General features: G+C 42.5%; 1 protein-coding gene across 7 annotated transcripts in view; it reads right to left on the bottom strand.

The window, feature by feature from the left end:
* HHAT (hedgehog acyltransferase) overlaps nucleotides 1-26059 on the bottom strand; it is a 348767-nt gene that overhangs the window by 259974 nt on the left and 62734 nt on the right. For 5 of the 7 annotated variants that reach the window (XR_004433737.1, XM_033196750.1, XM_033196754.1 and 2 more), the window contains 3 exons: nucleotides 25644-25757; nucleotides 12661-12855; nucleotides 8641-8856 (listed from right to left, as the gene is read on the bottom strand). Coding sequence is in view for 6 of the 7 variants with exons in the window: in XM_033196750.1 (XP_033052641.1) it covers nucleotides 8641-8856; nucleotides 12661-12855; nucleotides 25644-25757 (525 nt within the window). In the remaining variant the exon portion in view is untranslated. The remainder of the gene's footprint in view (nucleotides 1-8640; nucleotides 8857-12660; nucleotides 12856-25643; nucleotides 25758-26059) is intronic. The other 2 variants (XM_033196752.1, XM_033196753.1) reach the window with 2 other exon arrangements.

The raw sequence follows: 26059 nt of genomic DNA, 5'->3' as shown, positions 1-26059 counted from the left end.
CCTGTCCAAGACAATGGAAGAGTGATTCCAACCAAAGGGAATTCAGTCATGAAAACTATTTTTGTTCAATGTGCATAAAATAATGAAAGGCTGGAAAGATCTACACCAAATGTCAACAATGGTAATCTTTGGATGGTGAGATTTTAGTTATGTTTTACAATTAAAATGGGTTCTTTTCAGTCAGAGAAAAAGTAATGTAACATTATAACATTGTGAATATTTTGACCTTCTGTGTTGCCACCATCATCACAGGCCAGAGTGCAAAGGCCTGGGGGACAGAGCAATTGCAGATGCAAAGGAGGGGATGTCGCTGCCCAGTCCTGCCTCACACTGTGGGCTGTTCCCCACTCCCCATCACCACACTCCTTGGCTGCCCCAAGGGTGGCTTCTGTGGGCCCCAGTGCAGTATAGATGGCACTGCAACCAGTGAAGCTGTAAGGGGGTGTGGCTGCCTCCATCTAGATTTCTAACAATGCCTAGAGAGCAATGGGGCCCAGACAAATAACTGCACACAGGCAGGGTCCAGCAGAGCCATGCAGGTGGCACTGCTCTCATGACCCCAGACCAGTAGGGCCACCAGCTCAAGATTCTGGCCTGGACGATCGGCAGGAGGCGCAAAGCCCCCATGAAGGCAGAGCCACAACCCCCCTCCCTGCCACCATGTGTCCAGAAGGCACCCCAGTGTGTCTGGAAGGTGAAACCTCCACCCTAGTGGGCCTGGAGGGCAGAGTAATGAGCCAAAAATGATGATTCCTGAGCCTTAAGGTTTTGGACTTCCTCGGGAGCTTTTACTCCTTTCTTCTTTCTGATTTCTACCTTTTGGAATTGGAGTGTCCATCCTATGCCTGTCTCACCATTGCATTTGGGTGCACAGAGCTTGATTTCGCAAGCTCACAGCTGAAGGGGAATTTGCATAAGGATGAATCATACCTTGAGTATTACACACATCTGACTTAGATGATATTTAAAGGAGACTTTGGATTTCAGACACTTGAGCTGGTGCTGGAACAAGTTAATATTATTGGGGCTATTAGGATGGAATGAGTATATTTTGCATGTAAGGAGGTCATTAATTTTCAGGGGGCAGGAGCAGAATATTATAAGTTGAATGTTTACATCCCTTCAAAAATTCCTAGGTTGAAATCCTAACACCCAAGGTAATGGTACTAGGAGATGGGGTCTTTAGGAAGTCATTAGGTCATGACAGCATTCTTCATGGTTGGGAATAGTGCCCTTACAAAAGAGATGCTGAAGAGTTAGACCCCTTCCACCACAAAAGCACACAGTGACAGATGAACCAGATGAACCTATGAACCAGGAAGCAGGCCCTTACCAGACATCAAATCTGCCAGTATCCAGCCTCTAGAACTGTGAGAAATAAATGTTTGATGCTTAGAAGCCATCCAATTTATGATATTTTGTTATAGCAGTCTGAATGGACTAAGACACATACTATCCATTAGTCTGTAGAGGCTAGAGGAGTTCACACCAAGGTTAAGACATGTAGAGGCAGCAAAATCACTCTAGATCAACGGACAGGTCTCTCCTGGCACCCAGACTCTTTTCTTTATGACACAGGCTGTCACTCTATTGCCCAAGCTGGAATACAATGATGTGACCCTACCTCATGGTAGCCTTGATCTCCTGGGCTCAAGTGATCCTCCTGCTTCAGCCTCCCCAATAGCTGGGACTACAGGCATGGACCACCATGCCTGGCTGGTTTTTTTATTTTTTTGTAGAGCTGAGTTTCACCATGTTGCCCAGGCTGGTCTCAAATTCCTGGCCTTAAGTGATCCTCCTACCTCAGCCTCCCAAAGCACTGGGATTACAGTTATAAATCACTGTGCCCAACCTGCCCAAACTCTTGGAGAGAAGCAAGTCTTCTAGCTGAACGCGATAATGGCCTCAAAAGCAGTGTTGACAGCAGATAATCTTCACACAGCCATATTTCTACAGTTTCTAAATAAGCAACTGTGCATATGGCCCACAGGCTGTTCAGCATAACCTACCCCAAGCTCAGGTCCCCTGAAGGCCAGGACTGCACCTCGGGCTTCCAAGCAGTGTTGGGTATGGAGCCCCATCCCAGGGAGTGGAGAGATAGCAGCTGGACTGGAAGGGAGCCAACAGGTCAGAACCAACAGCCCCCATGACAATCAAGAAAATACCACTAACACCCAACCATCTCTCAGTTCCAGGCAATCACGTTTCAAGATCAATTCAAAGGCTTCCTTTCCCTCCTCAAACTACGTAGTTTCTAAAATGACACAAATATCTTAATTAAGAAAAATCATGAGGTACATTTTGTTAGGTGTTGGCTTCCTAATAATGATGTCCCTAGTTTCCACAAGCTAAAACTTCCCTACCAGGTTTAATAAGGCATAATTACATGTCACTACAGGACCAAAAGGGCTAGACTTTTCTCTGCAACCCTCACTTTCTGGTGCTAACTGCCTCCTTGCTCTGAGCAACAGAAATGTTTATTAATTGCACAAATAAGCCAGGCATGGTGGCTCATGCCTGTAATCGCAGCACTTTGGGAGGCCAAGGCAGGCGGATCACTTGAGGTCAGGAGTTCAAGACTAGCCTGGCCAAAATGGTCAAACCCTGTCTCTACTAAAAATACAAAAATTAGCCATGTGTGGTGGCATGTGCCTGCAATCCCAGCTACTCAGGAGGCTGAGGCAGGAGAATCGCTGGAACCTGGGAGGTGGAGGTTGCAGTGAGCCGAGATTGAGTCATTATACTCTAGCCTGGGTGACACAGTGAGACTCCATGTAAAAAAAAAAAAAAAAAAAAAAAAAATTGTACAAATAAACATAGCAAAAGAAAAAGAATCCAACTTTCATTCTATTTGCTTTCACCTGGAAAAAAAAAAAAGGTTTTTCATCATTCTTTAGAATCATTATTATAGTCCATTTACATGTGCAATCTAATTGACTGTCTTTTGTTTAAAAAATCCAGCCGGGCATGGTGGCTCATGCCTGTAATCCCAGCACTTTGGGAGGCCAAGGAGGGTGGATCACAAGGTCAGAAGATCGAGACTATCCTGGCTAACACAGTGAAACCTCGTCTCTACTAAAAAATACAAAAAAATTAGCTGGGCCTGGTGGCAGGCACCTGTAGTCCCAGCTACTCGAGAGGCTGAGGCAGGAGAATGGCATGAACCCAGGAGTTGGAGGTTGCAGTGAGCTGAGGTTGCGGCACTGCACTCCATCCTGGTCCACACAGCGAGACTCCGTCTCAAAAAAAAAAAAAAAAAGTCCAAAATTTGTCCCTTTTCAACCCATCAGAAAGAACAGACAGTCCATATACAGCCCATCTAATGTGCAGGGCGGCTCTCTTGCCTGCATGCAAAGTATTTCATTTGAGACATTTCAAACCTAGGGGACTGCCAACCTTAAGACCACTGGAAACTGCTACCATGGAAATTGTGAAGTTCAAGCATCACTAGAAAATACACATTAACTCATCTGCAAGGTGCATTTCAAAATGCATTATATTTTAAAACCTCATTTCATGCAAATTGCATAAAAAGGAATAGCGACGCCTTTCTCCCTCTTCCAAATATATTCTGATGATTAAAGATGACAGTTCTCAAAGCTGAAAGGTTCTTTTTCTTCACATACGAATAATACATATGTTTGTGAGCACAAAACAAAAGCCCTCCTCAGAGCCAGATATTCAGCTGGACCACCTGGGCCACTAACTTACTGGCTTCTCTTTGCTTGGGTATAGAAGGCCTTGTGGCAGTTGTTTTATTCCTTTATACTGGCCACAGACCATACCCCTACTCCTAACAAATCATTCCCTAATCAGACCCACATTACTCCCGACTCCCTAGCCATCCAGACCAAGGCCAGTGATGTCCAGTGAGCTCTCCTGGAACAGCAAGTGGGGCCTGCAGGTGTTGCTGCCGCCAAGACTGGTACTTGGTCCAGCCAGCGTGAGCCTCCAGACCTGCATGTCCACCAGGTGACACTCCATCCCCCTCTAACTCCTCTCACACACCAAGTCAGCGCAACAAGGTTCATGTCTTGATTCCCTTCACCCTATCTGCATTGTAATAGCCTCTCTTTGTCTCTATTTCCCTGTCCATAAAGTGGTCATGACAGTATCTCTCTCATAGGTTGTGAGGATTAAACAAGCTAGAATGGCCATGCACAATGGTATGTGCCTGTAACCCCAGCACTTTGGGAGGCCGAAGCAAGAGGATCACTTGAGGCCAGGAGTTTGAGACCAGCCTGGGCAACATAGCAATATCTCATCTCTAGAAAAGTATTTTTTAAAAATTAGCCAAGTGTGGTGATGCATACCTATAGTCCCAGCTACTCAGGAGGCTGAGGTGGAAGGATCACTTGAGCTCGGGAGGCCAAAGCTACAGTGAGCTATGATTGCACCATTGCACTCCAACGTGGGTGTCAGAGTGAGACCATCTCAAAAATTTGAAGTTAGAATTGTATAAAGCCTGGCTCAGACTAAATGATCAGCTAGTATATTTTATTACAATTAGCATGATTCCAAGTGCCAAATACATGATTCCAGGAGCCCATGCCAAATACTAAACAAAGCTTCTGGGACATTGACTGCCTTGCACAGCTCTTGCCAGTCCCAGCAACTCTGGGACTGCCCACATCCCTGTTCCCGCAGCAACTGCCTGAGTCTCTCTTCAAATAGATGGAACCAGCACACTGGCCTCTACTGAGCCCAAGCATGGCCATGGCCCAGTGTCCCCTGCTGCTGTGCCTGCCTATCAGACTGGATACCCAGGGTCTCACTTCTGACCTAAACTACCCTAACGCATGCTTTCTGGCCAATAATCACAATAATAAAAGTAAGAGACCGAGCATGGTGGCTCACATCTGTAACCCCAGCGCTTTAGGAGGCCGAGACAGGCGGATCACCTGAAGTCGGGAGTTTGAGACCAGCCTGGCCAACATGATGAAACCGTCTCTACTAAAAATACAAAAATGAGCTGGGTGTGTTGGTGCACACTTGTAATTCCAGCTACTTGGGAGGCTGAGGCACGAGAATCACTTGATACTAGGAGCTGGAGGTTGCGGAAAGCTGAAGTTGTGCCACTGCACTCCAGCCTGGGTAACTGAGCCAGACTCTGTCTCAAATAATAATAATAATAAGAGTAAGAATTAACACTTTATAGTATTAACCTGTCAAACCACATTACCTATACACAATTATTTAATTCTCACAGCAATCCTGAGGGAGGCACTATTATTCTTCCCATTTCACTGATGAGAAGACTGAGGCATAAATAAGGTAAATAACTCAGCAAGTACTCTCAAGCCAAAGCAGAGCAGGGTTTCGAACCCTGGAGGGTGGGCTCCAGGACCTTTGCTCTTAACCTCCATGCCAAATTCCCTATTTGACCACTGGCTTCTCTAAGATGGGAGAGCACAGTGCCCGGCAAGGAAGAGTCCCTGGCCTACCACACTAAGGCTGCTCTTCTCCCCAGTGCCTACACCACACCAGTCAACCTCTTCAAGACGTACCGGCCCCAGGCTCCAGGCTAAGCAAGTAAACACCATGTCCTTCCCTTCCCTAAGTCCCTCAGGATCCCTGCCTCACCGCTGACTTGGTATCCGAGTGCCACAGCAACATGAGAGAAAAACAAATCGGGCCCATGTTCCTAAAACTCTAAATGCCACCAGAAATAGCCTTCAAGTTAAGGCGCTGAGGCAGATTTTTACCTGTTCGTGACTAATTATGCAAATTTCACACGCTTTACATTGCAGAAGACACCTCTTCTATACCTCCCTCATTTTGTGTATGTAAATTGGGTGGAAGATACATTCTCCAGGGGTATGCCTAAAACTAACATTGTCATTTGATCTTTAGGCGTTTGCAGATACTGGGTGAAGATTTCCCGCTGGGGTTGGTTTACACGATGGGGCACTGCTGCCCCCTGGTGGTGCAGCGTCATTCTCTTGCTCTACGTTATTTTTAAGCATTGACCTGCCAGTCTAAGAACCGTGCATTTCAGTATTTCCAATCCTTATAGTTAAAGGCATTTCATGCATGCATTCATTCAAGCATTCATTCAGAGCAAATCTAACTTACAAGTTCTTCCAACTAGCTTTCTTTCCCCACCTCCCAGCCTTTTCCTTCTTGGCTTCTCTGAAAGAACCCTTTCACTACAAGATAAACTTTTTGGTTTAAGCCCCTCCCCCTTGAGAGCCCCCTTCCCCACAGAAGGGAAGTTTCCCACAGCCACTTTCAGCAAGTGCGGAAACCTCCTGGCTTTTTAAATTTGCCCTATGTCTTACTGAACATTTATCCTTTTCTAGAATGACTGTTCTATGAATACTCCCCCAAACATAGAGGTTTTAATTTGCCCTTTCAAGTTCCCTGCTGTCAGCAATCGCTATTGTTTTGGAACGGGTTAAAAAAAAGAGAGCGAGAGAGAGGGAGGAAAAGACATGGACGAAACCCAGAGTGTCTATACCTGGCCCCTATAGGTAGCAACCTGCCCCTTCACTTCCCCAGACTGAGACTCAAGAGAATGAGAGCCCTTGGCTAAGGATTTAGGTGGGAAATAATCTTAAAGCATGCCTCTGTGTGACACAGGACCCTACTAGAGGCCTCTAATATTCTTACTAGACCCTAAAAGGCACAATTTGAAAAGGGGGGCCGGGTGTGGTGGCTCAAGCCTGTAATCCTAGCACTTTGGGAGGCTGAGGGCAGACTGCCTGACCTTAGGAGTTAGAGACAAGCCTGGGAAACATAGCAAAACCCGGTCTCTACTAAAAATACAAAAAATTAGCTGCACTTGCTGGTGCATGCCTGTAATCCAGCTACTCAAGAGGCTGAGACACGGGAATCACTTGAACCCAGGAGGCAGAGGTTGGAGTAAGCTGAGATTGCACCACTGCACTCCAGCCTGGGTGACAGAGTAAGACTCTGTCTCAAAAAAAGAAGAAAAAGATGAGAAATAACAGGAACAAACATTTTGCATAATAGTAAAGTGCAGAGCATACAGGGCAAAGCTTATATATAAAAGGAAGTTGGGAAAACAATCTGTTTCCTCCTAATGGATTTAGTTTATGTTTCTCTGAAAATTACCAGCCATCCTCAGGAGAGGGGTGTCTGTGTGTGGATGTTTGGTCCAAAAGTTATTGGCTGGCAAACTGGGAATAATTCAAATATTCACAAAGGTAAGGAGATTGTAAAAGAGAGGAACCCACCCTATGCTGTGCCCACCCTACCTTTATTCCCACCCTCCTCCTGAAGGGCCTGTTAAGCCACCTTCCGGGGTTCTAACCCTAGAGGTTCTGATTCAGGAGGTTGGAGAGGACCTGAGAATTTGTATTTCTAACAAGTTCTCTGGTGATACTGATGCTGCTGGTCCAGGAACTACACTTTGCAAATCATTGAGTTAGAAGATCAGCTGCCATCATTAAACCATCTCTTTTACACAATAATTTTAAACACAATTTCAAACGCAGATTTTAAATTCCTTCATGACAAAAGAACAATCCCAAACCGAGGTATGAGAAACCACAGACTAAACATATCTGTCTAGAATATCGATTTCACTTACAGATTTCTAGAGATACAAAAAGTTACATACTTTCACTGGAAATTTTAGAACATTATGTTATTGTTATAATGCAAAAATATATTCTTTAATACAATGTATAATTCAGTGGAACTTTGAGGACAAAATATGATTTCTAAGAACCTTCTCTTCTTTTTCAGGGAGCATCTTTCATGTTGCTGCCCAGAAATGTGCAACACTGCTGCTTGCCCTGCACTTCCAGGTGTGTGCATATGTGTGGGTGTGTGTTATGCATGTGTGTGTATGCACGTACATGTTATCCTCTCCTCTATGAGGATTGTTTTGTTTTGGTGGTGGGGGTAGAATATCCCTTGAGAAACACCGTTTTAGGCATTGTCAATTACTAATTCCTTATGTGAAATAACTTAGCAATTATGCTCCATGAAACTAGATGTAGGTTGAGGAGGCAGAAAAAAAAGAAAGTTGCAAGCAAGGGGGAAAAGTGAAGTAGGGGGGAACAACAAAGGCAGTTTAACATGGCATTTCAGACAAGGACGCTGTCCAAGGAAGGCAGGCAGGGGCCTGGGCACAAAGGGGAATCCAGTCCTGAACACACACCATTGCCTTCGAAGTTACTTCAACTCCACTCTGTTCTCACATCTAGGTCACCCTGAACAGCTCCCAGGCTAAGGGAAATTTCACAAGCTATGGCAGCTTGTGAATATAAAAGGAAACATATTATTTGCCAAGCAACAGCTTAGACAGTTTCCTTTTCTAGTCCTTCAAGTAATAGCATCATAATCAAATTTTTTTCTTTCCTTGGAACTTCGCCACATTGGATACCAACTCCCAAACTCCTCGTTGTGCCCCACTCATTAATCCTGGTTGCCAGAGTTCACTGAAAATCAAGGTGGGACCCCCTAGAGCTAACATATCTGATGGGTCAAACTTTAAAGGCTCATTTCTCACATGCATTTCATCTATTACATAAAACCTCATGAGAACTAATAGTGTTGTAAATCTGTGGCCACCTCTGAATGAAATGACTCAAGAGTCAGAGAAGCCCACAGCAACAGTGACAAAGGCTTAATCTACAGAATCCCAATCCCATCCCCAGTGGGCTCTACCTGTTTGATGAACTCCGGGAAGCTGAGGATGGGCCCATTGTGGAAGACTGGATAATAAAAGACATAGGCCAGCATCCAGGGAAAGGAGTAGGAGGTCGATGCAGCAGGCAGCTGCTGCCAGCAGAGCTCCAGGCTGAAGCTGGTGTAGTAGAGGCAGCGAACAGTCAGCGTGAACTGCAGCAGGTAGTACTCGTTTTCTGTCTTGTACCACCTTCTCTACAAAATCAAAAGGAGAGAACCACCTCTGAGTGGCCAGCAGGGACATCGTCCAGTCCCATTGCAGGTGCTGGCCAGGAGGACCACCTTCCTAGGGGGCCCTGGGAAGGCGACCTCTTTTTCAGGTAGAGCAGCTGTGCCATAAAGGGGAGTCGAGAACCAATGAACACCAGGTAAATCTCATTGGTAATCAAAGCAAGGCAGTTAATGAGCAGTAGGAAAAAGAATGTCTCTAATGTAAACTTAGCATTAGGACTGACACAACATAATGAAGGTTTTCCCAGATACGCATGTATCAGATACCCAGGGCATAAAGTGCAGATTAGCTACATCCAGTGGATACTCTGACAGCTTCTTCGACTATTCGGATAACAAAGAGGGGCTTAAAATGTCCCATGGGATTTCTGTCTTCAATGTATTTTTCTTTTCTCTCTTTTGTTATCAGTTTGGCTCTACATTTAGTTGAGTAGCATCTGTCAAAAAAGCTTTAAAGACAAATATTAAAAAATAAAAATAAAAAAAACAGTCCCTGCCCTCAATATGTTAAATTCTCATACAGGACATAAATGTGTAAACATGCAATTATAATACAGCATGAAACAAGAAATAACCTGTGCAAAAATATGCGTGGAACAAAAGATGAGAAGGAAATACAATAAAATGTTAATATCAGGGAGTAAAATCATGAAGTATTTTCTAATTTCTATATTTTTCTATATTTTCGATGTTTTCCAAAAATACATTCAGTGAGAAAAACTATTTATGGAAAGACATAGAAGAAATATAACTTGGGTCAAAGGAGAAAGTAATTAATTTGATCCATCAGGGTCTCCTTAAAGCTGTACACAGAAAAACCAACCACTGAACAGAGTTTCTACTTCCTGTACAAGACTTTAACAGCCACCAAGGGGAAAGAGGATAATCATATCAGGAGAACCACATGTGCAAAAGCATGGAAACCCAGCTAGTTTCTAATCATATGATCTCCTTCCTCAATGTTTTTCAAATCACTGTAAAACATACAGAACAACTGAATATTTATTCACCTCCAACATCCATAACTGATGCTAACTGTCCCCAAAGAAATGATAAATGGAATTAGATTCTGTTTTTACACTTGCCAGGTCCCCAAAAAGTTAAGTATGAACTTGTTTTCATTTTTACTCTAAATCTGTTTTTAAGCACACTTGCTTAAATGGTTGCCTAGTTAATCACTCTGGGAAGTATCTTTTGTTAAAATGGAGTGATTATCTGATATACTCTCATAAGTCCAGATTTTGACATATGTGCTTAAAATATTAGCCCCACATCATTAATGAGAGTGAGAAAAATTAAGGTAGACTAAAAACAGCAAAAAACACTTCAACTTTCAAAATGCTACAATTTTCACAAAATCACTTAACATAGATTATCTTGTTTGACTATTAGAACAATCCCATGAGAAAGGAAGAGGATTTATTACTTCCATTTTCCAAATGACGAGATTGAGGCTCAGAGGCTAAATGACTGCTCCAGCTTCAGAGTAGGAAGAGATGGGGATTAGAAAAGACTAGAAACCAGGTCATCCATCTCACATTTCCCATCATGTTCCTTCCCATTACTGTGTCGATGCAGGGCACATGAATGCTAAGTGCAGTCACCTGGATCAACGAATGAGTGACTGAATGAATGAACAAAAATATAGATACCACAGGAGTTCCAGTCCCACAGTGATTGAAGAAAGAATATCCAACACTGCCCAAGATTTTAAATGTGCCTATGGAGATCCTAGGGGGTTAGAGGAAGGGATAGGTGTGTGCAGTGTCCCCAAAGCTCTATGTGACACCTGGTCACTTACATGCTACTGTTTTATTGTGTCCCCGGTTTGTAAGAGCCAGCAGCTCTCAGAGCAGTATGTGATACTAAATGATCTACTTTTTCTGTGGCCCTCTTTTATTATTTACCTTTAGAGACTGAGGTCTAAGCCGTACTTTGAAAGAGAATCAGGTGGACAGGGATGATGGGAAGGTTGGTTCCAATAGACAGTGTAAACATATGTAAACGTGTAAAGGGAAAGGTAAGCAGATTGGCCTGACTCAAAAAAACAGCTCCTGCCAGTTGGGCAGTGTTTGGGAACCGGGCTAGGAAGGAGAAGGTCGATGAAGGTGGGAAACATTAATGGTCCTGCCCTAGGCACATGACCCCCAGTGTTTTCCAAGCTGTGCATCTCTCAAGCTGGCTATTCTCAGAGTCGACTGACCCCGAAGGTGAAGGGCTCTGAAGCCGAGTGCCCAGGACCAGACCCCGGAGCTGGGGCCTTGGACTTGTGTTCTTCTTGCCATGCATTTCTACCTTAAAAGAAAGCTCCCACTTCTGGATGATTGAGAGTTCCACACAGACTCTCCCTTTTCTCCCCTGCAGCCACAGACCTTGGCAGCTCCAGCTTGCACATGTAAAGGGTGTATTCAACAGACAAGTGAGAGAAGGAACCTCACAGTCTGAGTGGGCCTGAGATAGCCTGAGGGGCCTAAGCTTCATTTGCACAAGCAGGGCTAGGTTATTCCAGTTACCAAAGACAGAACCAGATAGTCCGGAGCTGTCCAGGAGATGCTAGCCACTGCCCAGGAGATGATCAGAGAACACACAACAGAAATCAGAAAATGCAGTGCAAGAAGAATTTGCTGATAGGTGCAATCGCCTCAGCAAGGCACAGCAAACTCCTCAGCTCGGAAGGCAGTCCCTCTGTCATCCACCATCCTCTGGGCCAAGTCTGATGTGCAATCATAAAATAAAAATGCACTGTTATTGTGACTAAGAAAAAAATAAAGCTAAAAGGTAAGTGCCTATAAAATAAGATTTTACTAATGCAAACAAAAGCTATAAAGAAGTGTGGTTTGAGCCCAGTGTCCTCCTCTATTAGCACAAACAACCGATAGGTGACTGAGTCTGTCAAAATGCCTCTGGGTTTACAAAAATGAAAGCTTGGTCTGTGCCCTTTGGAGACAACCCTTTGTTTTCACTATCTAAATTGAAAGAGCTTCCACTGGGTCACATGAGTAGATAATAAATCTGTTCCTGACCAGGCACAATGGCTCATACCTATAATCCCAGCACTCTGGGAGGCCAAGGTGGGCAGATCACATGAAGCCAGGAGTTTCAGGCCAGCCTGACCAACATGCTGAAACCCCGTCTCTACTAAAAATATAAAAATTAACTGGGTATGGTGGCAGGTACCTGTAGTCCCAGCTACTCGGTTGACTGAGGCATGAGAATCACTTGAACCCAGGAGGCGGAGGTTGCAATGAGCCAAGATTGCGCCACTGCACTGCAGTCTGGGTGACAGAGCAAGACGCCATCTCAATAAATGAATAAATGAATCTGTTCCATCAACTAGGAAGAAGAAAAAGACCTAACTTACCACCACAGGGCCACTGTGGCCATCAGATGAGTTGAGTGATGTGTACATTCCCTATATATTGTAGGGCACTCTCCAGATGATTTTCAGTAAATCATCTGTTTGTTTCTTCTCTCTTTGTTCCTGGCCCTCTGGCCCTGTGACATCTGGCACTCCACATGCCTACCCAAACTCTGAGAGATGATACAGGGCTAGCCCTGGGCAATCTCACAGGGCTAAAACACAGCCAGGAATGACAGGACTGCAGAACGCACCACTAGGGTTCACATGTAGCAACTCCGTATGGCCACTATGGGGAGCCCCATCACAGTCTACAATCATCTTGTCTGAAAACCAAGGTGTCTACTGGGATCAAGGCAAAGCCAAAGGGGCCTTCTCGGGATTCCTGATGGTAACAGGAAGACACTTACCTTAACTTCCTCCACACCCTGCAGCCTCAGTGTGGAGAGCAGGAGGAGAGAACAGAGCCACGACAGGAGCTGAGACCGGAACTGGGCCACGCAGAAAGAGATGGTGGTATGGAGCAAAACCATGGCCACACCAGGGGTCCCCAGCACACACCAGCAGGCCCACATCCCATAGAGCATTAGAATCCAGGGTCTGTGCTGCAGACAGGGTGGGGTCCAACCAGAGAGAGACAGGGAGGGAGAGGAGAGGGAGGAAAAGAAAGAGAAGTGAGCTCATGAAATTGATATTGAAAGTTCTACCTGTAAGAGGATCACGTTTAATTACCCAATAAAGAAACTCTATTATCATTGCCCTGGGAATTTGGGTACAAAACAAACAAGATTGAGAGGGACTTTCCACATTAACCCCCAGAGTCCCATCAGCTCCACCCAGAAGCAAGTAACCACTCTCCTGCCTTCAACCAAAGCCACCCAGACCCCTGGGACACACAACAATAAGATATTGGATTGACTTTTCAACAGACACAATGGAAGCCAGAAGACAGCTGGAAAACTGCCAAATGGACCACATCCTACATACACCATCCTTCAGAAGTGAAGGCGAGAGGAAGTATTAGTATACATTTCTAGGAAGACTTCTTAAGAAATCTGGATCATCCAAACCACAAAAGACTTTCCAAAGTCTAAGCCAGAAATTTTAAATATGTAGGGATTTTTCCATTTTTGATTTTTTGCATATTGATTAGTCAAATTTATGTCATAGAAAAATTGCATCTTACCTGCTTTATGAGCTACTGAGGACTTTGCATCATCTACCTGATTGATACATTTATTCCCATTTTAGGAGAATCACAGATTTTTATCTAATCATCAAGTAATTTATAGTTATCACATTGAATAAGTAGATGAATTAACATGTCTTTGCTTCATGATATAACTTTGGTCAGATCTGATGGGGAAATCCTTATTTAAAAACTATAATGTTTTAACTTTGAGATGCAAGATATCATTGTGGTTCAATGATTCAAGCTTTGAAGTCTAACTGCCTAAATTCAAATGCTTGTGTCTCATAACTACCTGTGTAACCTGAGGTAAAGGACTCCATCTCTGTGGATTAATTTCTTCATATATAAAACTGTAATATCCCAGCACTTTGGGAGGCCAAGACAGTCGCATCACTTGAGGTCAGGAGTTTGAGACCAGCCTGACCAACATGGCATAAACCCCATCTCTACTAAAAATACAAAAATTAGCCAGGTGTGGTAGGTGACTGCAATCCCAACTACCCAGGAGGCTGAGGCAGGAGAATCCCTGGAACCCGGTAGGCGGAGGTTGCTGTGAGCTGAGATCGCACCATTGCACTCCAGCCTAGGCAGCAGAGCAAGACTCCATCTCAAGAACAAAACAAAACAAAACTGGAATAATAACAGTATCTCCTTCATGGGGTGTATACACAGGAAGGACTCTACAAATACAGTTGTTATTCCCATAGGGAAATGTGATGTCTCATAGGTATGCATTTTAAAATGTGGATCCCAGGAACACACCGAACTGAAAAGTGAGAAGTGCCTCAATTTAAGTCTTCTTGTGGAGCCAAAGACTTTTCAGGGCAAGACAGGTGTGGAGTGTAAATTGCAAATCCCATGCTTTGATGCTAACACTTTCAAAATATTGCCTACCTAGTATTCTTTCCCAAACCTATACTCTAGTTCAAGAGAGAACATTTTAAATATGAGACTAGGTCAGCCATTTTTAAGTTCCAGGAAAACCAGGGAAATGTGAAGTTCAGTTTTACTATTTTTCCATCCTACTACCCACAGAAAACAGCCACATAAATTTGCTTCAAACCCTCACCTCTGGGCAGAGTCCAATTATAAGGAATACGTCGCCAAAGACTATTTGAAGAAGTAGTTTTAACAAATGAAAAAAAGAGGTTCTTTTCCAACATGACCTACAGCATTTACCAATGGAATTCTTTTTCGTGCATGTGTGGCTACATACATAGACACAGTTATGTTTTTATTAAGTGCTATTTGATCCCTTTGGAAAAAGCCTGTTTGCTAGGATTCATCTGGGAACTTACCACAGTCTGAAGCCGCTTCAACTTGGAAAATGCTGTAAGAACCTTCAGGAAATACTTCACAGTGCTGTGCATACCCCATTTACTGGAGAGACTCTATGATGAATTTAACAGTTGTCTCCAAAGCCACCTTGAGGCAGACAAATTGGTCCCATATTCATCCCCCACTGTTTCCCTACTGCCAAACAGTACAGGCAGACGACACTTAATACTGGTCTAAGACATCACAGGACACGCTCTCACATGAGCCTCATGTTCTCTACCCATCTTAGTATTATGCACTGATTCTCCCCATGTACAAGCAACTCTACTATATACATTCATGATGCACAGGCCATGAAAAGATGTGAATAACGCAAAAGGAATCACCTACACAAAACTGTTGTATAGATTAGAATCCCACTACAATGTTGATTTTCATACTTTGTCTATAAAAATGCCATTGGAATGAATCCTATCCCCAAAACACCATTAAAATCCTACAAGAGGAGAATCGCTTGAACCTGGGAGGCAGAGGTTACAGTGAGCCAAGATCGCGCCATTGCACTCTAGCCTGGGAGACAAGAGTGAAACTCCATCTCAAAATAAGTAACAAAGAAGTAAATAAAATCCTGCTAGAGCAGAACCAGCCTCCCATGCCTTGCAATCCAACTGGCGTCATGGCAGGGCAGTCCCCATTATAGATGTAGCCCTTAGGGCACAGCTGCCCGACCACGATCCTTCCCATGCACATACCTAGATCTCAAGCACTATGAAGAGGGTTCCAGGATTAACGGGTGACATGGCCCAGCAGGGTGAGCAGCAGCATGGACAGCCTGTTCCTCTGGGCAGCAGAAGAGCTTTTTCTAAACATTTCAAAGGCCAGTTTCATAAGCAAAAGCCTAAGGCTAGCCCTGTCCCATCCATCTCTACTCCAAATGTGTGTATGTGTTTATCGACCTTTTTTCTCTCTTAAGTAAAAATGCTTAACTATCAGTATTAAGCCTCTGACATCTGACATCAACCAGGCCAGAATTTTTTTTAACTTTTCAAAAATAAAAAAATAAAATGTGTTGCATTTTGTTCCAAAACAACACTTCTGACTCATCACTAGAAAGGCTTTCAGATTTTTTTTCCCAAGTTCTCAAGGTAATAAGAGCAGACATACAAGATTTGGTCATACACATACTGTACGTCAAACTCAAGTTTAAAAACACACCTAAACACCAAAATAGCCCAATTCATTTAAATTACAAGGTTCAAATCATGAATATGATTGGGAATTACTTGTTACTTGAAAGAAGACACAAAGAATCACATTGATCACACCAAGTGTATAAGTAAAACATGGCCTTAATGTTGGATTGTGATGTTTCTGATTTATAAATTTAGATTCCAATTGCATACAACTTTTATATAATGTTCTCAGATTTTTATTGAGATAGTTGTATTCACATATACATACAAGAGACATCCCTTGTACACTTTACCCAGTTTCTTCCTATGGCACATTGTTTAAAACCACAAATATCACAACCAGGATATTGATGTTGCTGCAATGCACCAAACTTATTCAGATTTCCCTAGTTTCACTTGTATTCATTTATGTGTGTGTTTAGTTCTATACAATTTTATCACATGTATAGGTTTGGTATCTACCACAGCAAAAATGCAGAACAGCTCCATCACCACAAGGATTCCTCATGTTGCCATTTTATACCACATTCACCTCCTTCCCACTCCCCTGATCGCCCCTATCCCTAATCCTGACAACCAATAACCTCTTCTCCATTTCAAAGATTGGCTTTTTTCACTCAGCGTAATTTCCTGCAGATTCCTTCAAGTTGCTGTATCAATGGTTTCCTCCTTTTCATTGCTGAGTAGTGTTCCATGATGTGGATATACCACAGCTTGTTAGCCATTTACCTACTGGAGGCTGTCTAGGCTGTTTCCATTTTGGGGCTATTACAAATAAAACTTATGCAAACATACATATATAGATTTTTGTGTAAAAATAAGTTTTCATTTCTCTGGGATAAATGCCCAAGATCACACTTGCTGGGGTGCAAGGTAGTTGCATATATAGTTCTATAATAAACTATAAAACATTTTCCAGCATGGCTGTAGCATTATACTTTCCTGCCAGCAATGCATGTGTGATCCAGTTTATTCACATCTTTGCCAGCATTTGGTGCTGTTACTATGTTCTATCTGAGCCATTCTGGTAAGTGCGTAATGACATCTCGTTGTGGTTCTAATTTGAATTTATCATGCTCTTTTAAAAGGTATCAAAGCATGAGTGACCTGAAGCTTGAGATGGGTTTGCTGGAGCACAGGATGACAGCCCCACTGGAACCACTCTGACCCTCCCTTAATGCTCTTTATTCCAGGTTCTTCCATTTCTAATAGAAGATGAAACAGAAAGCAGGGGAAGAGGGAAAATGTTTAAAAATCTGATGAAAAATAAGAAAGTATACTCTATTTATGTAGCAGTGGAGACAAAGCCAGATTGAGAACACTATGGCCTCTCTGATGAGACATAGATCTTACTAACCCTGATTGACTTAAGCAGGCATCCTTCCCCTCTGCTCCCTGGGTCTGAACCACTCTCAAAATGGGGTCTGACTCTACTTGATAGTCTCCTTTAACAGGCTAAACTCCTGCTTTGTTTAGATTACAGTAATGTGAGCCCAGAATCTAGCACAGTGCCCAGCATATATCAAGTGTTTCATAACTACTGGATGGAAGGACGGAGAGAATAGTTGCATGGATGGATAGCTGGGTAGACGGATATGCTTTCCCAAGTCTTGGGATTTAATCTTGTGATCATGAATAAGAAGAAACAAGAAAATAGTACTAAAATGTGGGCTTTGGAACCCACTAAAGTGAAAACCTACTGTCTTCCAAAGTCTCTGCTTGTCCTACTTAACCCGTTATAAACAAAGGCTGTTTTGCCAATGCAGGTAGAATGGAAGAGACATTTCACATCTCACCACCTATTACCTGTTTGCCACTCACAGCATCTCTTAACTGTACTTCTGTTGGGGGAAATCTCCAATAGTTAACAACTGATGGGGCACAGGTACCAATCCAGGAAAGTGGATACCTGCTATAGAGCCTTCTATCCATCACCCCAGCAGAGTCTCCCGGGAGAATAACCAGTTGAGCTGGCACAGCTCCAAGGATGGAATCAGTGACCCTAAGAAAAGACTACCGATTTGCTCTTTCTTTTGAAATCCATACTCTTAAAACCTTCTTCATAAGGAGTGAAGAAAAACTGCCAGACAATGCCCCTTCTCACACCATCTGTTTCTACTTCAGCTCATTCTGTGCCAAGGGCGCCAAGTGATAATAGGATGTGCCTGAGTGGGTTCCCTCCTTAGAGTTTACCTCTGTAGGGAGGAATGAAAGTGTACAGCCTTGGTCAGAATTCCTGTTGGCAACATTATCAGATGTCCCTGCCTGTTAATTCTTTTTGCACATCTGCCAAGAAACCACTTAATGGGAGCATTATTTGGGAAATAAGAATGGGAATCAATCAATATTCTTATGTATGACATAATTTATTACATACTACATAACCAATAGCAGCTCTACTGAAATATATATATCTTATATATACATATATATTTATATACAATCTCCCCAAACAGAAAGATACAACCCACCCATCCCAGAGTCTGAAAAACTGCATTCTAGCCTGCTTTTTCCTGGGAGTAAAGGCCAGCAGGCCCCTGCGAAAGGAATTTCATCCCTCCTTAAACATGCATTGATGGAGGTAGAAAGGGGCTGATTCCAGGAGAACCATTAGCACATGGTATTTCTATTCGGTGCATGGATTTGGGAATGTCCTGGAAAAAAGCCCTGCTCCCTGCAGCCTTCCAGAGGTTGGTTAACTCATCTCACTCAGCACCATGGGTCAGGCTTCTCAGCCCTTTTCATATCTTGCGCCTGATGAGCTCAGCCCATCAGCCAATAGCTAATGATGTGGGTCCTCCCCATCAGAGGCACAGTGAGAACCCAGCTGTGTGGTTAGCAACAGCACCCATCCTCAGCCCTACACCAGGCCAGTCTTCTCAAAAAGTTCACACGGGGGTATTTTTTGGTTCTGAGGGCAGAGAACACAATGTCTCAGGTGGTGGTGAGGCCACAGTTGGCATTCATGAAAGGAGGCAACTGTCTGACCCACGACATCCAATCCAATCATAACAAACACACAGCCAAAGCTCAGAGCCGTGATTCAGCCTTCCCTCCAGGGCCACTGGCTCCTGATGAAGTCTCACGAAAACCCAAAGAGAGAGCCTTATCCAGGGAAACGGTGTTTAACTGAGCCAAGGAACTCAGTGGAAAGTTTTCTTTCTTACCATGGCAAAAAAAAAAAAAGATAGATCATGCTTTTGAAAATAAAAATAACCTGCCACCTCTCCATGGGAGGAGGTGCAGCGAGCCAAGGAAGAGACAAGATTAGATATTAGATAAAGGAGAAGGCTAGAATCTTTCAGGGCTTAAGGCTATAGTAGCAAGAATTGCTAAAGCCTGTCCCTGCATAGTATTGCCTATAGTTTAGGATGCCTCAGAGAATGGGGAGGAAAAAAAAAAAAAAAGGACAACTGCAGCCTAAATCTTCCACCCTGAATAAGTACCAAAAACAACAACCCGAATTAAGGCCATCTGGAACACTTAGTCCAGGTGGTGAAAGCAGAGAGCTAATGAGGCCAACGTTGTGGTTCATACTTATGTAAGGGCCAAGCAAACTCAGACAAGGAAAGCACTGTGCCCCAGCCACAGGCCGAACCCGGCCCACCAGCTGTCTCACAAATCAAACCTGCGGTCGCCCAGAGGATGAGAGAGGCACATACAGAGGGAGATGACTCAGTGCTCACTCTGCCTCATTCCAAGAAAAATGCAAAAGAACACCTCCTACGGACATTGGATAAGATGTGCTCTGCAGAGAAAAAGACTAGTCCACCTGTCCAGCCCTGCCTGGTAACAAGATGCAGGAAGCTGAAACAAGTGAACTCCATTTCCTTCAAGCCACAGCTCAAAAGCCACCTTCTCGGAGGCCTGCCCTGACACCAGAATGGCAGGTGAGGCCCACACCTTCTCCCACCATAGCGTGCCCAGCCAACCACATCAGGTACAGAACAGTGAGCAGTATTTGCTTTCCTAACTTCCCACTCAACTGTGACTCCCCAAGAGAAAGGGCTGTGTTTCTCAGTCTTTCCCCCAGGACCCAAGACAAGCTTGAAAAGACCATCAGCATGGGAACATTGCTACGGATGCTAGACACGGCCTACGCCCTTGAGGATTTTGGAATCTCAAGATGGTCACCTCCATTCTTGAATACCATAAACTGCTCTCAGGAGCAAATGCCAGCAGATGACAGTAGCAGACACCATCTATTGGGCTGTCCTCATGTGCAAGCATAACCTTGAAAAACATTTGCTTATCAGACCCTCTCCACAACTCCACGAAGCCAGCAGTGCCATCCCGCTTGCACAACTGTGGAAACAGCCTTAGAGATATTCAGGAACTTGCTTAAGGTTACACAGCTTGAGAGTGGCAATGCAGGGATTGACCCTAGTGCTCTTAACCACACCAAATACTGCCTCCCACAAGAGGAGGAGCAAGAACTCAAAGGTTCAAGCAAATTAAAAGAAGGGACATCTATATCCAGTATAGCTAGATTTCTGATAGTGTCAGGTGCAAAACAGGAGCTGAACGTGGAGGAGGTTCGGAAGGAGGGAGGGGCATCTAATCAGGAACAGGTAATTAATCTCAATCATGCGTTCTCAACAAGGGTTGTATCTCCTTCAAACGAGGTGGGGTGGAGCAGATTTTGTAGGCTAGACCTAAGGATAAAATGGAAATTAAAATTAGTGATGACTGGGCGTGGTGGCTCACACCCGTAATCCCAGCACTTCGTAAAGCAGAGGTGGGAGGATCGCTTGAAGCTAGGAGTTTGAGACCAGCAAGACTCCATCTCTATTGTTTTTTAATAATTTAACATTTGTAGAATATTAGTACTATATTTTGTCTCAGTTTTAGGTTACTTGTTGGTTACTGGGGGCAAGAAAACCTTACTCCTTATGCATAAAGCACAGACATACGTACAGTAAATAAAGAGATATATACAGGATATATGTAGTACTCAAATTTCACAGAGGAGGAGAGATGATCAGGAAAAAAAATTATCTAGAAAGGTGCCTCAGGGACAATACTGAAAAAAATTTAAGAAACACTGATCTATAGGAAGCAAACAGGAGGAACAAGAACAAGGGTTAGAGGCAAAGGAGACCCATCAGAGGAGGCCATGTGGGTCCTGATGCGCATGGCCCAGAGACATCAGGGGGACAGATGAAAACACAGTGTCCCCAGGACAACTCTACCTTTCCTTCTGCCCATCATTTCATTCTTCCATGTGTTCAGTTAAAAATATACGAAATATCTGGCCAGGTGCAGTAGCTCATGCCTGTAATCCCAGCACTTTGGGAGGGTGAAATGGGAGGATCACTTGAGGCCAGGAGTTCAAGACCAGTCTGGGCAAAATAGCGAGATCTCGTCTCTACAAAAAGTTTTTAAAATTAGCCAGGTGTGGTGTCACAGCCTGTAGTCCAAGCTACTCAGGAGCTGAGGAAGGAGGATTGCTTAAGCCCAGGAGTTCGAGGTTACAGTGAGCCATGATTACACCACTGCACTCCAGCCTGGGTAGCACAATGAGATCCTGTCTGTAAGGAAAAAAAAATCACAGAGTGCTGGTGGCTGTAGGGTAGGCCCTCCTTTGGCTTTACTATATAATGTGTTACTAAGTAGTTATACCAATATATATTCAACACCCTTTCTGGATCAGTTCAGGCAGCTAACGCTGATATCATCAGGGGATTTTTGTTTTGTTTTTGCCAAACTAGAAAGCATAAAATGATATCTTATTGTAGTTTTAAGATGCATTTGTTTGATTACTAATGAATTTAACATTTTTTCATATGTTTATTGGTCATTTATGTTTCCTCTTCTACAAATTCCTCTTCATATCTTATACCATTTTTCTATTGAGTAATTGTCTTTTTTACGAAATTTCTTTATTCCATATGCCAATCCTTTGTCAGTTTGCAAATTACTTCTCCACTAGTGACTTGCCTTTCCACTTTTCTATTGTGTCACTGGATAAAAAGTTTTCAATTTTAATGTAAATTTATTAGTGTTTTCCTCTATAACTTGCACTTTTTGTATCTTGTATAAAAAAAGCTCTCTGTGCCAGCATCAATATTCTATGTCATATTTTCTAAAAGTTTAATACTTTTGATTTTCATTTTAACTCCTTAATTCATATAGAAAATTATTATGAGGTAATCATATGTATACTTTCTAGTTTGACAAAAGTAGATCTTGTTTTTATTGCTTTTCAACTTAATTTCCATAATTACTTATTAATCCATAATTAAAAGTCAAAAAAATAGATATTGCTGTAAATGTGATAAAAAGGGAACACTTTCACACTACTGGTAGAAGTGTAAATTAGTACAACCACTATAGAAAACAGTATGGGAATTCCTTAAGGAACTAAAAGTAGAACTACCATTTGATCCAGCAATCCCACTACTGGGTATCTACCCAAAGGAAAAGAAGTCCTTATATGAAAAAGGCACACGCACCTGCATGTTTATAGCAGCACAATTTGCAATTGCAAAGATATGGAACCAATCTAAGTGCCCATCAACCAATGAGTGGATAAAGAAAATGTGGTATATATACACCATGGAATACTACTCAGTCATAAAGAGGAAAGAAATAATGTCTTTTGCAGAAGCTTGGTTGGAGCTGGAGGCCATTGTTCTAAGTGAAGTAAGTCAGGAATGGAAAACCAAATATCATACGTTCTCATTTATAAGGAGGAGCTAAGCTATGAAGACCCAAAGGCATAAGAATGTATAATGGACTTTGGGGCTTCGGAGGGAAAGGTTGTCGGGGTGAGGAATGAAAGACTACACATTGGCTACAGTATACACTGCTTGGGTGACAGGTACACTAAAATTTCATAAATCACCACTGAAGAATTTATCCATGTAACCAAAAACCACCTGTACTCCAAAAACTATTGAAATAAAAAAACATGAAAAAAATCTCCCCACAATAATAGACCTATCTATCTTTATGTTTATGAATACTTTTTGTTGTATATATTTTGAAGCAAATAAACTCAGAGTTTTAATATCTTCCTAACAAGAAATGAACTCTTTTGTTATTCAACAGCAGCCCTCTTTGTCACCAGTAATGCTCTTTGCCGCTATTAATAAAACTGCACCAGCAGTTTGTCAGAGGGAGAGGGGGTTTAATATTTGCCTGGAATATCTTTTCATACTTTTACTTTCAAATTATATATCCTTCTGTTTTAAGGATATCCAGCTAAGAAAAGCCTCTCTGAGCTCCGTTTTGGTTTTTGTTTTCCTTTATTTCTTTCTTTTTTTCATCTAGTCTGACAATCTTCATCTTTTTTGGAATCCACTTATGTTGATTGTAATGACTGACATATTTAAATTTATTTTAACCATTTCTTTTATGCTGTCTCTTTGTCCCACTTTTCCCTGTTTCATCTTTACTTTTAAGGATGAAATGTCTAACAAATGAAGTTCATCATATTTTAAAGGGATTTAAAAAACTGATACTATATTATTGATCCTATCTTGCAGAGGACAACCGCTAGGTTTTGAATGTTTGTCCCCTCCAAAACTGGTGCTGAAATTTAATTCCCAGTGTGGCAATATTGTGAGGTACAGCCTTTAAGAAGCAATTGGATCATGAGGGCTCTGCCTTCATTAATGGATTAATTCATTCATAGGTTGTATTAGTCTGTTTACACACTGCTATAAAGAACTACCTGAGACTGGGTAATTTATGAAGAAGAGGTTTAATTAACTCACACTTCCACAGACTTAGCAGGAAGCATGACTGGAATGCCTCAGGAAACCTACAATCATGGCGGAAGGCAAAGGGGAAGCAAGCACATCTTACCACAGCAGAGCAGAAGAGAGAATGAGCAAAGCGGGGAGTGCTAGACTTTCAAACAACCAGATCTCATACGAACTCTATCATGAGAACAGTAAGGGGGAAGTCTGCCCCCATGATTCAGTCACCTCCCACCAGGCTCCTCCTCCGAGATGTGGGGATTACAATTTGACATGAGATTTGGGTAGGGACACAGAGCCAAACCATATCATGAATTAATGAGTTACCATGGGAGTGGGACTGGCAGCTTTATAAGAAGAAGAAAAGATACCTGAGCTATCATGCTCACCACCTGATCTCCTGCATGGCCTCAGGACTGCAGAGACACCAGCAAGAAGGCCCTCACTACATGTGGCTCCTCAACCTTGGACTTCCCAGCCTCCATAACTGTGTAAATTCCTTTTCTTCATAAATTACTAAATAAGTTCATTTTCTTATAAAATTACTCAGTTTTATGTATTCTAAGCAACAAAAATTCACTAAGACCATAAATGAAGATGCAGTGAAAACCTTTACTCAGGTTAGAAAGCTAATCAGTGACCAAACTAAGGACCAAACATGAGTAATACAATGTCCAGCACTCTTCCACTACACAATTAACTTAGTACAATCCTCGAAGTACATCATCTTCCCCTCACAGAGGTAAAGAAAAACCAGTATGAAGCTATTCATTTTACATATAGGAAAACTAAGACTTATGGTAATAAGTCATTTACACATGGGTGGGAAAACTTTGTTACAAATTAAAATGTTAAATTTCCAGAAATTTTGAATTCTTGGGGGAAAAAAACTAAACAGAAATTTGTGGGAGAAAAGAAAACCATTAATGAGGGCTGAGGTAGATATATTTATGACTAGCTTAGGAACAAAAAAATTATTATTAGGTCTGCTCACAAAGTTATATGAAATTTTAAAATATATTCAGATCTGACAACGTCTAATATTTTGGATTTTGCCAGTTCAGCAGCCACTTGAGTACAAAAAAAAAAATCAATATCATATTTAAGAGGAAGTTAATATGCTGTTGGGATTTCCTATCTTCCAGGGTTAGAAGCAATGCCCAGGAAGCACCAATTTTCAGGAAAGAGTCAGAAACTGGCTCAAGTTAGGTGCATGTCTCTAACCACAGGGCATCCTGTTTCTGTATCTCACTTTCCGGTCTCAATCTCCAGAGGTTTCTGTTTCTCTTCTACTTCAGTTTTATCACCTCCGGGAACCTCTGAGAATCAAAACATTTTTCCTAGGTTGACTTCTAAATCAGGTTTTGGTTGTGTCTTGTTTTTACTCAGTAAATTTCCAAGCACAGACTTTTTCCTCCATCAGGAATCTATAGCAAGCAAGAAGCATGTATCAGAGGCCTCTGGGCAACACCCTGGCCCCCAGGTGACAGAAAGATCCCCCTGGCAGTATACCAGGTCCCTTGCTAGCCAGACCTGTGAAGAGGGTCTCAATCCTGCCTCATATAAAAGTAGTTTTCAAATAACCACTTTGAAGAATCTTTCGTTATCTAAGCCAGACCAAGGCAAGAGCAAAATGCTACTGGACTTCCCATCTAAAACAGCGACAGCAGCATAAACTACTTGACATTAAAATTATTCCCACTTCTTAAGTAAATCATCAACTTTCTTCTGAATTTGAACTCGTCTAGATTCTCAACAACAGGCAACTTTTTGATAAATTGATCGGAAGTGATCTTAAAGACCACCACCACCCTCCATGGTTAGTTTTACTCTACAACCTTTATATTCAATGTCTGAAAATAAGTTGGAGAAAGTAAGTGCAGGATATGAACTATGAACTTTTATCTTAAATGTTATATTGATCGTTAACAACTTTATCATTTTTTCCAGGCTCCCAATGCTAATCTTCATGTCTTCTGCAAAGGAAAAACACACTTAAAAGGTAACAACACAAATAATCATACCTTTCTTGCCAGCAGTGTGGCCATTTGAGACACTACCATGTGGCCAAGGAGAAGCCACACCAGCCACTGCTTCCCCCATTCCATCCAGAAGCTCCACTCAAAGTCAGTCGCATCCTAAATAGGACAAAATAGGAGTTTATCAGAGGGATTTCAGTGCACGTCTGAGTCAGAATACAAACTCCAGTTAATAAAACTGGAAAGAAGGTCAGTGTGAGTCCAAACTCTGTAAAACAGGATTTACACACTTTTAGCCTTTCCCCATCCACCTGTACACTCCCCTCCAGCTTGCTATTAGTTAATGGCAAAAACTGCAATTACTTTTGCACCAACCTAACAGAATCATTGCTCTTGCCATTCCCCAAATGCACCTTGGACTTTCTACAACTCAGTGTCTTTGGTATAGCTGATCTCCCAGG

The sequence above is a fragment of the Trachypithecus francoisi genome, unplaced genomic scaffold (assembly GCF_009764315.1).
Source record: "Trachypithecus francoisi isolate TF-2019V2 unplaced genomic scaffold, Tfra_2.0 Lachesis_group5, whole genome shotgun sequence".
NCBI lineage: Eukaryota > Metazoa > Chordata > Mammalia > Primates > Cercopithecidae > Trachypithecus > Trachypithecus francoisi.
This window is presented reverse-complemented; position numbering and strand designations above follow the sequence as displayed.